This window comes from Callorhinchus milii, unplaced genomic scaffold (genome assembly GCF_018977255.1).
Source record: "Callorhinchus milii isolate IMCB2004 unplaced genomic scaffold, IMCB_Cmil_1.0 Scaffold5, whole genome shotgun sequence".
In the NCBI taxonomy this organism is placed as follows: Eukaryota; Metazoa; Chordata; class Chondrichthyes; order Chimaeriformes; family Callorhinchidae; genus Callorhinchus; species Callorhinchus milii.
This window is the reverse complement of record NW_024704746.1, coordinates 62,835,284-62,853,184: the sequence shown is the minus strand read 5'-3', so window position 1 is coordinate 62,853,184 and position 17,901 is coordinate 62,835,284. Positions and strand designations below refer to the sequence as shown.

The following is a 17,901-nucleotide window of genomic DNA, read 5'->3' as shown; positions in this document are numbered from 1 at the left end:
ACATATTGGTTTGTATCCTTTAGGAATATAGAGGGCATTTTGTATTGAGATTTATTTTGTAGTGAAATGTTTATTTCTGTCTGGTAGTTGCTGTCTCTGTTTATTTGGTTATAGGAAGATGTTCCACATGTGCATCATTGAATTATCCACAACATATTTGTTTCTGGACTGGCAGATACTTCAGACGATGGCAATGATAATAATGATAATAATAAATGCATTTTTGTGACTTGGTGTTTTGTTTGTTCATCTGAACTTTTTTGGGGGGGAGGATTGCTTATTGTCTCTCATTCAAGAGTTACCTGCCAATTTAACCTATGAATGTTATATACAAAATATGTTACACACACATCAAACATGAATATGTATTATTGAAGTAATTGCTACTTCTTTTTTTTAAAAAACACTCCTCAATATGTTTTGACTTGATATCTAATTCTGATCCTGTCTTCATCCAATGGCCATGCATGAACTTTCCAAACAAATTACTGGAATGTGATTAAGAGAGGAAATCTTGGCTAATTTTCCCCTCTCTAACCCAGTAAATGAGATTGATTGTAGTGCCCCTACTGCTACTTGGCTGAGATCAGCTAACTCATGAAGCCGTGAGGAGATCTAAAACATATTTTTATTTTGAAGAATCTTTTCTAATTGATAGTTCATACAGATAGACAGTGAATTCCTGTTGTGATGTGACAGACCCTAACAAATCAAAATATCACAACAGCGTATTCCGTAACCTATTTTAATATGAACCGAAAAAAACTCGCAAATTAGCACCCAGTCAGGAATTGAACAATAATAATCCTGCATTTGATATAGCACCCTATCATGTTCTTCAGACGTCTTAAAACACTTCACAGGATATATTGTGAAGTGGATTGACTGTGTATTCTGTGCGTGAAATGTGCATAGCAACGTCCCATACCAATGGCCATGGAGTGAGTGACCAATTTTTTTTGGGGGGGATTTGTTGGCCAGGTCACTGGGAAAAACTGCCTTTTTTCAAATAGTGCCATGGGATCTTTAACGTCTACCTGAACAGGCAGACGGGAGACTTGAAGCAGTAAGACAGATTTAAAACTGAACATTTTGTTTTGAGTTGCACCCGTATGCATCTTTCATTGCCTGCAATGTGTAGTTGAGGGAGTATAAACCAGATTGGATTAATGTACAGTATCAGTTGGAGGAAAAGGTATGATGGAGATTGAGACCCACTAACAGTTCCTACTGTTTACTACACAGCAGGAATCCAAAACCCATTGAGGATAAAAAAAATTGCATTGTAGTTTACCCTTTGTTTCCCGAAAGGCACTTTTGTTTTTCAAGATCTTTTTATTCTTGTGTGCAATCTGTAAAAAAAAATAATACTTTCCCATAAGCTTGCAACAAATATACAGTTTAGCTCTTTGAACTTTTGGAATAATCGACATTGTAATTCTGTTTATGTTTCTGATTTTTTGACACAAATCTACTGCAGTCACTGGGGTAAATGAGGCAAAATAATTCCCCTGTTCGAAATTCAGTCAGTGTTGTGGAAGCCAAATTAAATGGGGTGGCTTGTCAAAAATTGTATGATGGTGAGATGAACCTTTTTTTGAAGGTTCCTTTTGCATCATTGAATGTATTTTGACACCAAAGTCCATGCCTGATAAGCAGTTTGAGGATGTGACATTAATATTAATGCTTCACTGGATTAACCTATTGAATAAAACATTCGGTAATTTTATTTTAAAATTGAATGTAGTATATGATGTGGAAATATTTCCCTTTTGTCATTTTGAGAATTCTTTCTTAGATAATTTAACAAAATAGGTTAATCTAAGCTTTTGTTGGCTCTATGTGCTTTGTGAAAAAAAATGTTAGCTGCAAATTTTCCTCCTTTTCTTGCATTGCGGCCTTATCCAGTTGGAAGATTCAAGCATTCTTGGTCTCCTGTTTTTTTTTGAAGGCCACCAGAAGTATTGTTCTGAGATTGCTGTTCAGGAGGTGAGCTGTCGGTGATAAGAATCTTGGTTGGAATGTCAAATTGTGTGCAGTTTTCCATCTAGTTTCCTCGACATGACAGACAAGCAAAACTATCCTCCAGGGTAGAAGGGAATGTCTCTTGGGAACTATGTCGACGTGTCCGATGACGGTAGAAGGGAGCTGAGTCCACTCTGGTGGAATTAGATATTGAATATCTAAGCCAAAGAGATCTTCATCAATAAGACTTGCAGAGGTAGACATGTCACTAGTGGTCAGGATCCGTCCAGCTCCACCAATTCATTAAAATCTCCGCCGCCTGGATACTCACTCGCACAAAACTCTGTATCCCCATCTCACTAGTCCTTGCCAGGCTCCACTGGCTCCCAAACACCGAACAGAACAATTTCAAGATCATTTCACTCGTTGTCAAATGCCTTCATGCCCTCGCACCCCCCTACCTATCTGACCTGCATACCCACCACTCCACCACCCGCTGCTTCCTCTCGGCTGGCTCTGACCTCCCGTATGTCTGTCGTCCCCTCTGTTCCACCATCGGTGGCTGTGCCTTCAGTCACTATGCTCTGAAACTCTCTCCCTGAATCCCTCCGTCTTGCCTCCTTCCTCCCCACCTTCAATTATAGTGGGGAACCTATTAGCAGCCAATATTGCCACACAGCTATGCATAACACTCACTGGTATTGCAGGTCCAGGATTTTTACCATTACCTTGTTACTGGATAAACTGCATGGTTTTAGTGAATTATATTCCAGCAGGTTCCCAATGTACTCTTATGGACGGGTATGTAATCCCTTGTCATTTGCAATATCAAGCCTTATACAAATTGGGTGTGTATACACCCAATTTCTCCAGAGAAGGATTGCATATTTAAGGTCTCTGCTTTGGTCAATTCTAAGCAGCTCAAATTGCAGTCTAAACAACAGCACAAGATTTTCTCACATCTCAGACATCTCACTAATCAAATGTATGGTTACGCATACTATAGCGATCAAAATTGTGAACCCTGGCTCTGACCTAATTGTCTCAACTGACATAAGCTAACTAAGCATAGACAAGTGATCAAAACTGAGACTGTCTCTGTTTCAACGATTCAATTTCTCTCGATACTTTACCAATTGAGCTATCAGGGAAATTAGCTACATTAATTTGGTATAAACAATGTATATAATTTGTTTAACTCAATCTAAGTTGTTCATTGAACAGGATGATTTTATACATGTCATCTGATATTTTCTGAGTACCTTAGCAGGGGTTATATGTGTTTACCTGCGAACGATTTGGGGGTGAAAAGTATGTGGTTTTGTTTTTTAATTAAAATGTTCAAGACTCCTTGACTAATGACATGAAGCAGAATGTATGCTAAATAGGGACAACATCTGGCCAATGGTGCTGCAGAAAAAAAAATTCATTATCGGCACCTCAGTATTATTAATCATAGTTTAAATTAATTTACAAAATAAGAACTGCCGCCTACCTACAGCTGGTACAGCAAAAATCACTGTTCTGGTTAGTGAATTCCGCTGTTTTTTTGTTAAATAAACGAGCTGCATATTGGAGGAGCTTAGAGACAAATTTATCTGAATTAAATAACAATCTTGAATCATATCTTGTAAGGTGTAGAACAGTCAAGTGTGCCTCAGTTAGGTAATTGATATACCGAATCTGGTTTTAGATTGGCAAATAGTGGTAACTAAGCAGAACTTTTTGGGGCGTTGGCCAGTCATGAGTCTATATTTCTGTGTTTGCTAACTACAGCAGAATCTTAGACGTACAGAAACAGGGAGAATTCCGGACACAGTTCATGCTTGGTGCTACTTTTAGTGTTTTTACCGCTCGTAAACCAAAATCAAGATTTTTATTCAGAAGGCAAGAAAAGGGCTAACTTTGCTTGTCCAGAAACCATTAAATAGGGACATCTGCGTGTGGCCCAGCAGTTGCAGACAATCACAACCATCTTTTCCGTATATTACATATATTGTATATAAATGTGAGAATCACGTAGATTTATAAATTTACCATTTAGCTATTTTTCCCTTAATTCAGCGCTCCACAGATGACGATGATGATGTTGGCTTTTTAAGTTTCATCACCATTTATTAGTTGTTTGCGAGCTTCAGAAGCTGGAGGTATTTATCATTGATCACTGGCAAATATTATTATATTCACTGCTTTGGATGCCCTTAAGCATAGTGTCAAGCTACCTGGTTGACCAAGTAAAGTCTGCCAATGCTGGCATGATTTAATAGGACCGAACATTGAGGACAAAAGATTGTGACTAAGATTGTGATTGAGGGTTTTCTTCAGCTGGAGCAATTATTGTTTCTGCTGAAGCTCAACCCTCTCATACATTAATAGATTAAAAGTCTCTTGCCCTTGACAGTCCTTTGAACAGACATAACCTAGTTATAATCAAACACAAGTATAAACAAGGATGTAAGTGAAATATTAGCACAGCAATTAAGTACAGAAATTTACACGTAAAAATGTAATGCTGTTAATACTTCATCATATAATACATCATTGGCAGCCAACTTAATACTAAGTTTGTTTCACACTTATTTGTCTTCCCCCCCGGCTCCCCTCCCTTGAGCACCCACTCTTACAAGCTTTTGACTTGTTTCAGTGTGATAGGGTGGTATATCAAATGCAAGGATTAGTACAGGTATTGTGATTCTAATATTGAATTACATTTAAGCTAACTTATCTATGTAAGATATTTTATATAACATTTGTGACCTCCATGGTTTTCCAGCAGCGAGACAAGAAAAACTGATTGGAAAAAAAAACCTAGGAAAAGATTGGGACGAAATTCACCGCACTATAGCTTGACCCTCTAGGTTAAATGGGAATGTTAACATCAGAATTTTTTAAGAGTGGGTGCTCTGGGGTGGGGGTGGGGGTCCTTGACAGTTATAAGAGTCCTTTGTAAATTTGCTCAAGCAGTCGTAATCCAGTTATCAGTGAACTGTAGTCTATAGTCAAAAGTAGCTTCTGCATTTATCAATGCTTGTTGGGCGATGTTTCTCAAAGTCCTAAAGAGGACGGGTGTGGGAGATAGCAAGAGTCACAGTAGTGAGGTGGGGAAAATATTTTGGTTCTTATGCTGCTTATTGGCATGATAGTATAGTTCTGATGCAGTTCAGAACTCATGACACCAGGTTTAGAAATGCTTGATACTGACATTCTGTACAAAAGTGGGAGCTTGTTCCATTTCTCTTACCATTATTGCTCACTTAATGAAATCACTTTTTATATATTTAACTTAAAAAAAACTTAGTGTTCAAAAGCCACTGTGTTTATCATAAACTTGGAAAATACTCTTTGTGAGAACATCCAATCTTGGTATGAGTGGATTCCACAAATTGGTTCAGTCAGACGTTTATACCATATATCTATTTATGCAGATCAAGTACCTATGTGTGCTTACATTCTTCCAGTTGAATACACAACTCGTTCAGCTCCCCTATGGGGCCTCATGTATTAATCAGTGACCGCAAAGAAGAAAATGGGACTGTGGTGTTTGGTTGAATGTGCGTAGTAGTGGAAGAAAAATAGTTCATTACAAGTGCAGTCTGCAATAATAGCACAGTTCGTAACTGAGGGAGTATGATATTTTGTTTAACTTTCTCCTGCAAAATATAGTCAGTTCACTTTAGTCAGTTATACTTTACAGTATATTCTGTGATGTCTCAACGATGTGATAAGGCGTTATATCAAATTCAAGGATTATTATTAACTTCAGATCCTTAAACGTGGCCTAATCATATTTCAAAGTTCCTATGTGTAAACCTGGAAAATTTGAGTTCAGGAGAGCTGAAATATTGCACAATAATTTAGTGCTAAAATAAAAGTCACATAAAAATGTTATGTAGATTCACTGATTTATGTGACTGCGGATTTAATTGTTGAATTATTTATGTTGATTTGTTTTTTTGATTAATGGCAGTGAAATCAAGTTGCTGAGGCAGAAGCCAATGAGTGCACAGAACACGCAATTGGTGTTCTGCAGGAAATTGAAATTTAGTAATCGTAATTTAGTAAAATGACAGAACAGACTATACCAGCTTGAATGACCTACTCCTGTTCAGAGGTTATTCCCTCCCTCTAAACAGCTGGTGCATTTAGGTTTGGAGTCGTATATATTAGCAAAACTACTTTGTCACACTTACCACAAAGTGATTATGAATCCTCATTTAGTCTGGAGGAAGGTCTTCCTTTTCGACTGAACTTTTAGTCATCTTTTACCCTCAGCTCGGGCTCCCAGAAGGCTCTTGGCTCTGTGAACCACCTTGAAACATCCTTCCAACGTGTAAGGTGCTATATAAATGCAAAGTTGTTGTTCTGCTCTGAGGAAACCATGTATCAAACAGTTGGTTCAGAAATGGTATTTCAGCAAAGTGTTCTCCATCAAGAAATGAAAGGCCCATTGTTCAGTAATGTGTGGCGACAATATTTTTACCATTGCTTTCACATCTATAGAAACCAGAGTGGTCTTAGAATAGAGAGAACCGGTGGTGGGAATTTTGATAGTGGAGAAATGGACAGTCTGCAGGACTTAAGGAAACTGAAATTTACTCTTTGATTCAGCAGCTTTTTTAAAAAAAGAGCTTGAGAATGTTTCTACAGAGAATGTTTAGTCTATTCCAATGTAACAATGTAATGAATACAGTAATTTGGCGCTTATTAAATAGCCATTGTAAATACATAAATAAAAACTAACTGCTAAAGCCTGGTTCAGCTAAAACAATCAAAATAAGGCGAGCAGAGGCAGATGGGCTCTTCTCAACGCTGCAACTTTACCTCCGTAAATACCAGTTGTAGGCTGTTTTTCTGTTTCATAGTTGGACATCTACCTGAAGTCATTCCAGTTGCCTGATTTCTGGAGCCTGCAGAAACTCGACTTGGTTCAAAGTAGAGATACCAGAAACCAAGAGTGCACCAGAGATCAGAATCTTACCAGATTGTCTGACACCTTCATTCTTGCTGATTCCCCCAGAGGATCAAATTCAAGATTCCTGGCCTCACTCATCCTCACTGTCAAATGCTTACATGGCCTGGCCTCACTCTCCCTATGCATCCCTACTGCACCGGCTGCTCCCTCTGCTCACCAAAATCCTACCAAGTCCTGCTTCAAGTCCCTGCTTGCTCTGTCCCCCTGTCAGCGGGTGAGCTTGTGGAGTCCTGTAGCTCAGTGGTTAGAGCGCTTGCCTCACGAGAGAGAACTTCGGTTCGATTACCCGGGCAGGGCGAAACTTTGGGCACGTTTCCTTACTCCACACGCCTCTGTTTATCTAGCAGTAAGTAGGAACCCGGTTGTTAGTCGATTGGCGGATCTCTTTTCCGGGGCTAATAATTCCTTAAAAATAATAATAATTTGGTCACTCAATCCACGATTGTTTATGGGGCGCTGCTGTGCACAATTGGCTGCCGTGTTTCGCCCACAAAATATACAGTCAATTCACTTGACAGTATATTCTGTAAAGAGCTTTGAGCCGTCTCGAAGACACGATAAGGCGCTATATCAAATGCAAGGATTACTATTATAGTTTACAGACACTTTGCCCTCGCTCTTTTGAACTTCATCCAGAGTCACTCTACTTTGCTTCTTTCCTGCCTGTCTTCAAAACCGACCTTAATACCCATCTCTTAACTCGCATTTTTGATTATCTTTCCCCTTCTTGCTTGGCCTCCCCCTTCCCCTCCCCCCAGCTCCCAGTCAGTTATCTGAAGAATTTTGAGATGTCCTCACATTATGAAAGGTGCTATGTAAACGTATTGTGGTACTCTTCTTTGATTTCTACTAACTGTATTAACCCATGTATAAACCTGCATTAAGATTGTAAAACTGCATTAATCCAAGTACATGTAATTGGATTGATATACAAAGCCACTCAAACAATCAGTTAGTTTTCACTTTCTAAGCTAGTAAATTTCTATTTTGTGCAAAACTTGACCTTAAGAGAAAAGTCAGATTGTGTCCTAGAACTTGTACCAAATGTGAATGAACCAGTAGGGTGAGCTCTTTAAATTCAGATGAGAAATTAGGAAATCTATCTTTAGTAGCTTTTTCACAAAGTTACCACGTGAAACCATGTAAACAACTTATTTTGCAAGAAAAGTATAATTGAAAGATTATTATTAGTATACAATATGTAAATATATATTTTCTAGGTTGTTTGTCGATTGGCGGATCGCTTTCCAGGCGTAATAACCCTCCCTCTCCCCCCCCAAAAAAATATGGTCACTCAACACTTTAGAACTGAGTTGAGAAAACATTTCTTCACTCAGAGGGTAGTGAACTTATTGAATTATCTACCCCAGAGGGCTGTGGATGCTCAATCCTTGAATTTATTCAAGACTGAGATCGATAGATTTTTAAAAACTAAAGAGATTAAGGGATATGGGGATAGGGCGGGTAAATGGAATTAGATTAGAAGATCAGCCATGATCTTATAAATGGCGGGGCAGGCTCGAGGGGCCGAATGGCCTACTCCTGCTCCTATTTCTTATGTTCTTATGTAATCCACGACTGTTTGTGGGACACTGCTGTGTACAATGGCCTGCTGCGTTTCACACACAAAATACACCATCAATCCACTTTACGGCATATTCTATGAAGCGCTTTCAGACTCAACAACATGATAAGGCGCTATATCAAATGCAAGAATTATTATTACTATATACCTTTCAAGCAGCACTTTATCATACGTCGTAGTTTGTTAGAGCAAAACGTATATTAATTTCCAACCATTCAGCCTCAGTAATTACAGTAAGAGGGTTGAGGCATCAATGCTTCAGATGTTTCTGCAAACTTACATAAGTGATCTTTGACTTCCAGAAAATTATATGTTCACATAATATAATTTATGTTAGGGAATAAGACTGACAACATAAAGGGGGAAAATGCTAGGAATGGCTAATGTGGGTAACTCACTGACTGGTTCAGTTACTTAAGAGGGAATTACATTAAGTTTATTTTAATTATGGTTATTACACATTTCATTGGATATTTATGCCTATTTTTGGGAACATCACGAGTTGCAGACATTCATTTTAATTGCAAGTGAGTTGTATATCTTCCCTCTTTATTTCTGTTTGGTTTCAGCTTCTACTGCAAATTTCAAAGCATTAACTTAGCTCTCCTTCCCCCTCCCCCCCAATCCCCTCTCTGTCTCTCTCTCCCCCTCCCCACGAACACCACCCATCCACCCAAATTAGTGTTGTGTCCCAGAGAGCTGCAGATGTGGTATGATGTACAGTTGGGGATTACGATTAGACAGCCCTTTAATACCTGGGTTACCAGAGCACTGTGCAGTAACCATATATGTTGTGCCTCTGAACTGTGTGATCAAAGACATAGCAAATTGGTAGTGAGTATGGAATCCTTGCCTGGCGTTGGCTTGTACTGTGCCTCAAGGTGACAAGGAATATTTTTACAATATGATGACAGGTTTCATTCTGTGGGTAGTGGACGGAATAGTAACTTTCTCTTTCAACGTCACATTAAAATGTATTAAGTATGCAAGAGTAAGCTGTCAAAGCTGTTTATTCTGAGGTGCATTAAGATGAAAAGATAGTGCCTCTAGAAAGAAAGAAAAATCATGCACGCCATTTAATTGTGGATTTAAATTTTTAACAGTGCCTCTTGGACCCTGATTGTCCACATTATTCAGGAAGGCATCAGCAGCAACAACAACAGTTACATTTATAGAGCGCCTTTCACGTGGGGAGGACGTCCCAAAGCTCTCAAAGTTGTCTCTGTGGCCCAGAGCAGCACGTTTCAGTTTTTTTCTTCTCCTTTGCCCACAAAATATAGTCACTTCACTTTACAGTAAATATATACTGTGAAGCGCTTTGAGACGTCTCAAAGATGTGATAAGGCTCTATATCAAATGCAAGGATTATTATTATGTTATTATAATAAGCTATGGTACCTTCAGCCTCTTTTAGTCACTCCAAACTGAATTGTGCATACATGCAATGAAATGTCTGAAAATGTACCAGGAATATTTCTACTGAGTCTGTAACACATTAATCAAGAAAACTAAGCGCGAGCTTGATTATCCACTGAATTTAATTATTAATTATTCATTGCGGATTCCCTTCCACAACAGCAGATATTCAAGACGTCACTGTATTCAGCTTCTAACATTTCTAGTGGAAGCTGCTGGGACTATTTGTTTTGGTATAAGGTTTAACAAAAAACTTTCACTCTTTCACTCTAAACACATCGATTTATCACAAAGACATAGAGTAGTGAAGTTCTTTCCACCTTTGGCCTCTGGGATTTATTCTCCACCTATCAGTCAACTAAGGTGACCTCGTTGTGATGGCTCACACTCTGAAGTGATACATAAATAGAGTAAATCAAGACCGAGATGGAATTTCTCCCAATAGATCCTTTAATCAATTTAAAAAGGAAATGTTATTTAAAAGTTTTTTTTTAACAACAGCGCAATATAAATAATCTAGATTGGAGGAGTTATTGAAACCTTTGGTAAAAGCACTGGATTGCTGGATTGGACATTTCAGACATAGAAACTTGAGGTCAACTGTGTCTGTGTAAAACCCGCCTTTCAACTAAGACCAATGAAGCGAGGAAGAATAAAAAAGGACAATAGTTAAGCAATAGGTTTATAATCATTATTGTGCTTAATATTATGAATGAAATGTGCCTTGGATGCAAAACATTCTGGCTAATAAAGCAAAGTGGCTGCTCTTAAAATAATAAAATGTTTCACACCAGTTGTATTTCGGTTGACTTAACAGAATGGGTTTTACCTTTTTATAAAAAAGTCATAGTGTAAAGTTATTTTCTCCTTTATTTATCATTCCTTGGCCACAGTGATGTTGATTGCAGCCCACTTGCGCACTTCCATTGACTTCCGTAAAACTTTCAATGTAGTGCCGACGGCTTCTATTATAAAGAAGCTGGGAGCCATTTGGGGCGCATGGTCAATTCCTAGTCTTGAACTTCAGGTACCAGAAGCATGTACGGACTGATGTGCGTGCTCCTGAGTCTCTACACTTGATGATTAATGCAAGGTTGTCGCTGTCATCCATCCGTGATGTCTTCAATTAAATATTTGACATGGAAGAGAGACAATCTTGCAGTATCTTCCCCCACAATTTTTCATAGAATTGCAGCTGTTGTATTAATTGCCTGGCCATCTTGAGTCCTCCCCTCTCTCTATACAAACGCTAACTTTAGTGAGTACTCAGAGTGGTATTCTAGCTCTGCGCGGATCTTTGAAAGACCTCAAATGTATTGACTGGTAGCTACATATGTCACTATGTCCCAATTGTTAATTCATGTCAATGTTTTAGGATTTAATTCATATTAATTTCTAAAGATCCTAATGGATGTTAACTTTATCTTTGGGACTGAATTGAGAAGGGGGCAAAGTCTTCATCTTTCTGTAAGCAAAGCCTCAATGTAGGACCATAATGAGCATATTTATACAGTTCTTATCACTCAGCTCCTGATAATGCTATAATGCGCAGGGTGGTCTAGCCGGATAACCAGGGAGAGGCTTACCAGTGACTCATCCTGATAAGCATTGCAGTTTTAGCTGGTTAAATGTAATTGGTACTAGAAGGTACACTTTGGATACTGAATGCCTTTACTTCTACCAATGTAGAGCTATATTTTCTAAACACGGTCATACAATTTGTCTGTTGCCTTAGTGAAAGTTTGCTCATTCCAGAATTGACAAACCAAAGCTCTGAAACTTGAGATTCCTAAGCATGCCAAGATGTTTCTGCAAGTCCAACATTTGCTGACCAAAAATTAATCTTGTCCTGATAACAAGGTTGAGATTGAGAACATCCTGAGCGGTAATCATTGCTAGCAATGTGCAGAGCATGAGTGAATGAGTGAGGTATAATGGAGGGTATAGTGGAATGTAAACATGAAATGAGGCTGTTTATTGGCTTTATTGATGACTGTTGAACTTCTGTCTCTTGGTGTTACTACAGAGCATGGCTAGATGGCATGTCAAACAGCAGTGACAATGTGGAGCTTGATGTTTTGCCCTATTGGGCTAAAACCTGCAAAGGAAATTCCTTTTACTTTACTATCGAGGATAGCTGTGATAAAATCTCTTTGTGGTAAGCTTTCTTTTCTTTTAATTTTCTTTCTAGACATTTCCAAGACATTATCAATGAGCGTGAAAGGGCCAGAATGTAAATAGAGAGCATCTGGAAAATGCGTTCAGATAACCCGTGGAATACACTTGACAAACGATTTAATGTGAAAATGGAAATGCATTGAGAAGAAAGAAAGATGCCCCCATAGCTTTAGAAAAGTAGTAAAAAGAAATCGTTCATGTTTTAGAATTTATTTTTTCTTCCCCACATTTTAATTATTTCATTCACTATTTAAGGGTTTCTTTTCTTTGAGTGACAGAAAGATCAATTTGTGATAGCACGTGCTACTGTCATGCACTTCACAGTGCACACTTAAGCCGGAATAGATAGTAGTTGGTCTGGGAGTCAGTTGCCTGCTCAGACTTCCAATGGAATAAATATCTTTGTCCCTTATATATTTTATAAGCTTTCAGTTGCTTAACAGTGTGGTAACAGTAAAAACTTTAAATTTTGTCTAATAAAGTTGGGTTTCCAGATTGTGTAGAACCTAGTCACTTTTCCTTTATGGATTTACATCTCAAATCTATTCTCCTTTGGCAGAAATTACAAAACGTAAATTTGACATTTAGATTGTAGTTTTCACTGAGTTGCCTATTTGGCGGTGCCTAAAATGGAATATAACATAAAAGGCCAGGTACAGTGTGGTGCATTTGTCATAAACACGCTGTAGATACAAGTAAAACACATTCCTATTTGAACTACACTACATCTAAAACAATAGCAATACAGTTTATAAACGAGGGATTTCCATGCTGTTGGAAGCCTGTAAAGAGAATTTCACAACTATTTTTCCTGGAGACAGTTGGATGCTGAGTTGTTTGTTTTGGGCTTTTTACCCGAGGTATGGAATATGTTTAGTGTTAAGAATTTATGCGGGAAATGCGCTTTCATGGCAAGGATATCAAGAAGATGGCAGATAGCAATAATTTGTTCGTAAATTGGAAAAAATGACATTCATCTTTTTTTTCTTTTAATAAGTCTCACTTTTTTGTCTAATTGGCCCCACAGTGACACAAATACTTTTGTGTTGTTTTAGTGTTTGTTTGATTGTTAGCAGTCAGAAATGCTGGCTTCTTGTTTAGCATTGAAGTATTCTGGATTGAAGCCTGGAAGGTATTAACTTGTTCTTAACAAGAACTCCTCAAAACTATCACTAATCCCAAGGCATGAAGGATTTTTGAATTTGTTCTTTCTTTATGCTCTTCAGATCTAACCATTCTTCTACATATTGTTGCGTATTGCTCCACTGATCTGACCGACCACAGTCATTTTAAAGGACCACTGGCATTAAATAGTAAATGTTAAATACAACAACAGCAACGAAATTCCATTTATAGAGCGCCTTTCACGTCGGGAGGACGTCCCAAGGCGCTGTACAGTTGGGTCAGGACCCGCGCAGGGGGGAAATGGTCAGGGTGATACAAGTCGTCCAGCTGCAGGTTTTATACCTGAGACACATAAATAATTTGAATGTCGATACAAAGGATCTTAGTCAATTACAGCTTTTATTAGTCAGATTGTCAAATAATAGAACATAGGTCAATATCTAATATTAAATAAAGCAGAGACTAAGCAGAGAAGATGGTAGTGATCAGTTACCTTTCTCTGAGAGAGTTTGTCTGAGTGTATTGCTGGATCCCTCTCCCCAACTACCTTCTGTCTGCAGCTCATACTTATGCTCAACTTGACACGTTACCACGTGATAGTGGACAATGGGTTTTCAACCTCCAGTCAATCAGCCAGGTCTCGACTGTAACCCCCCAAAAAAAATTTCGCCAAGGCCCTGTGACCTCACTATGTTGTTCTTGTGAGCACACATATTGTTGTACCCCCGTGAGTGTATTTACTTCTGATCTCGAAGTTCTGTCAACACATTCGTCTGGCGATCTGCTGCCAATAACCACAGACTCCACTCACTCACTGTCCTTGACACTTTGTGTTGCAAGGCTGTGTATTCGTCCTTCATTCAAGTACATAAAAAACAGACAGCTGATCAATCATTTGTCTAATTTGTTAGCTCAGATTAGTTGTATTTCTATGCTTCAAAATGACTGACTCATTGTGTGAAGTGCCTTGAGAGAGTTCAATGTAACGAGGGGTAATATCAAATGCAAGTATTTTTTGGAGAAATTCTATGGTTAGCTCTGTGTGCACCCACCAGTTCCTCATCTTAAATGGGCATTGATCATGTCTGAAACAAAGAAAATGATGGCTGACTATTCAGTCATTGGAGAATTTGCAGAAGTGCCCTGTCCTTCCATCAACCAATATATAATGATAATATTAATAATAATAATAATCCTTGCATTTCATATAGTGCCTTATCACATCGTTGAGGCGTCTCAAAGAGCTTCACAAAATGTATTGTAAAGTAAAGACTGTGTATTTTGTGGGCAAAATGTGGCAGCCAACAGTAGTGTCCCACAATCAGTCATGGATTAAATGAGCAAGTTTTTTTTGAGGGATTATATCCTCTGGGAAGGCGATCCACCACGTTACGGCACAGAGATACTGGTTGCCAAGTGCAGCACATCTGTTGCCATCCCAGCTGTGGTCGGCTGACTCGACATTGAGGAGAGATATAACCTGGAGCCCTCCTGGTCTGCTTGGCACAGTACCCTTCAAATAGTTTTACAATTTACAAAAGCAATTGGAATAATAATAAAATAATAAAATAAAAATAATAAAATACTAAGGTCATTGCATCATCCAAATGAACCAAAGTAAATGAGTTTGCCAAGGGAATATTTCTTCTGTGGATTTTGATTACTTACTGCTAGGTGGCGTGCGTGTGGAGTAAGGAAACATGTCTAAGGTTTTGCCCAGCCCGCGAATTGAATCAGGGTCCTCTTGCTTGCGAGGCGAGCGCCCTAACGGTTACGTTATGAGACTCCACGTATAGATGTGAATGCTTTCCAGAAGGGGTTACTGCGCAGTGATTGGGACTGTAAACTGGCTGGGTTTTCCCTTTACTAGCCCAGAGGTACTGGTTGCCAAGTGCAGCACATCTGTTGCCGTTCCAGCTGTGCTCAGCTAACTCGACAGTGAGGGGAGAGAGAGAACTTGGAGCCGTCCTGGTCTGCTTGGCACAGTACCCTTCAAATAGTTTTGCAATTTGCAAAAGCAATTAGAAAATACTAAAGTCATTACATCATCCGAATGAACCAAAGTAAGTGAGATTACCAAGGGAATATTTCTTCTGTGGATTGTGATTTTTCTCTTTCATACTATGGATAGTGTCCAAACGGTTGTTGAAGTTTGAATTGTTAGAAATTTTCCACTTCCCCATACAAGGAAAAGAAGCAGTGTCACAAAAAAAATCGCACTTCACAGCTGAATAAAGCAGCCAGGGGATAAATCAAATAATCCCAAACTGCTAATTCACAACTTTTTAAAAATAATATCGTGTTCGAATTTGTTTAAAGTTAGTCAAGTAATCCTAAAATGCTAACTCATAACTTTTCAAAAATAATATTGTGTTTGAATTTGTTTAATAGTTGTGATGTTTTTATTTTGGCGCGGAAATGCTTCTTCAGCAGTTGAAAAAACTCAGGTGCGAATCAGAAACAGGATTAAATAACACAGTCCTGTCCATTACTTTTCATTACCACAAAGTAGTTCTATTCATTTACCAGAGGTTTTGTTAAAAGTATTTTGTTTGAAGCATCACCATGGTTTTCCCTGCTTTGCAGACAATTCTTATCGTGCACCAGCCATATCAAATGAGGACATGCTTGGTTTGGTTACATTTACATTCAAATAGCCATAACCATAGATGATTCTCTTTTTCCTCTAAGTTCCCACTGTACATATGCTTCCACTAGCCAGATACTTGTCGGAACAAAAAGAAACGAAGTCAAGCTGACGGGGCTGTGTTTCAGAAAATACTCTCTTTTATTAGTAACATAGCTCAAAGCTGACATTCTGGTTTAAAAAGAAGTTGTTTGTTTTGAAGGTACTGTACTTGTTAATGAATGTGGATTTACTGCATTCTTGTACAACATTTCTTTGCCAATTTCTAACCAGAAGATGGAATAATGTAAGAAGAAGCTAGTTGATCATTATGCAGTGTCAGAAAAAATGTTTTGGAAGTTGTTTGTAATCTGGAACCAGTTTTTTCACCACATTTTGTCTTCATTCAACACATGTTATTTCACATTTAACCAAAGAGAATCAGTCCTAGAAAGAAATACAAACACTTTTGAGCAAAGGATTACAATACACAACAAAATAAATAAAGGATTAATGTTGAAGGGATAAGCGCAGTGATGTTATTTCCAAGCTGACAAGTTGCTGCGTTCCTCAGTCAACATTATCCAGAAAAGTAAGTCATTGTCAACTGTTCTGCAAGTGGAATTTCCAGATCTTGTCATTGATATCCATTCACTTGATCTTTTTGGCTTGTTGAGCATTTATTTACATTCAGAATTCAGATAGTTAAAGTCCTAATTATTCTAAATTGTTGTAAAAGCCTTTTATTGCACAGTTGAGCAGTTAATGTTCATCCATTAACATTCCTCACAGTTGTGGAATAATGTTGCTTACTATGACCTGCTCCTGTTTTTATTCGCACCAACAGATCTCCTCCCTGGTGACGCTTCAGCTTTTAACTCGTATTGGCCACGATGATCAGCTTGATGGACTGAAGTACAAATGTACAGTGACTCTGGATTTCATCCGAGCTATTGCCAGGTACACCACTGCATCTGCTGCTGCAGTTACACAAACAAGAGCTCTCAAGCGACCTAATTAGAAACTCATTTAGCCTCTGTGGAATAGAGAAAACCTGTTTCCCCAACTAGATATTTAGTGTCTTGGGCAATAATGCACAGTATGGAAATGCATAATTTAGGGTTTCTTGCGGTTGTGCATTTTACTTCAACACTAAAAACCTAATGCCGTGTGGTGTTACACATGGATTTAAGTAGATAAGAAAATTGTGTATAGAATTGCCTTCAGGATGGAGGTTTAGTTCTCAAGTCAGGACTAATAGGAACAGTTACTGGAGAAAAATCAGTGTTACACAATATGCCTTAGTTTCTAATGGTTTAAAAAAATTGATTTACATTCTCATGACTCAGAAGAATTGCTCACAGAAAAGTCCTTTTCTTAATCATTACATTTTGTATAAAGTTTCACAGTATATAAATAATAATCTTTGCAGTTGATATAACGCTTTATCACGCCTTTGAGACGTCTTAAAGTGCTTCACAGGATATACTGTGAAGTGCAGTAACTCTGTTTTGTGGGTGAAAGCGGCAGCCAATTACCACACAGCCAAGTATTTATCTTCACTGATTTAATTCCAGTCTGACAGATGCAATCTTGTAAGCGGTAGGTTTTGCTCACACAGGGCAGAGAGAGATGTGCTGTTGGATTCTTACCACAATAAATGAATTGGCCAATTTGCTCTTCCGAGCTCTTCCTGTGCCTAAGCCTTTATGGGTTGGTTTCTCGTTCAACATTCCTAGTGTTGTTCTCTGATTGCTTCAGAGAAGATTTAAATAGCAAGTTGGAAGCGGGTTGGCTGTTTGGCTGAAAGCAGGTACAGGCAGACCTGGCCTCTAGAGAACTTATGAATGTTTGCTTGGACTTGTCTTGCAAACAGATGGAAAGGAAATTGTATTTGCATAATACCCAATTATGAGCTTAGTTCACATTTTCTGTAATGACATTACTGCTAAGTCTCATTAGGTGGTCATGCCACAAAGAGATATGTTAAGTATCTTGTTCTGTCGCATTTATAAAAAGATAAATGCCATTCTC

General features: G+C 38.3%; 1 protein-coding gene across 1 annotated transcript in view; it reads left to right on the top strand.

The window, feature by feature from the left end:
• Window positions 1-17,901, top strand: part of orc5 (origin recognition complex, subunit 5) — a 67,483-nt gene that overhangs the window by 46,395 nt on the left and 3,187 nt on the right. The window contains exon 14 of the mRNA XM_007890883.2: window positions 16,715-16,827. Within this exon, the coding sequence (XP_007889074.2) occupies window positions 16,715-16,827 (113 nt within the window). The remainder of the gene's footprint in view (window positions 1-16,714; window positions 16,828-17,901) is intronic.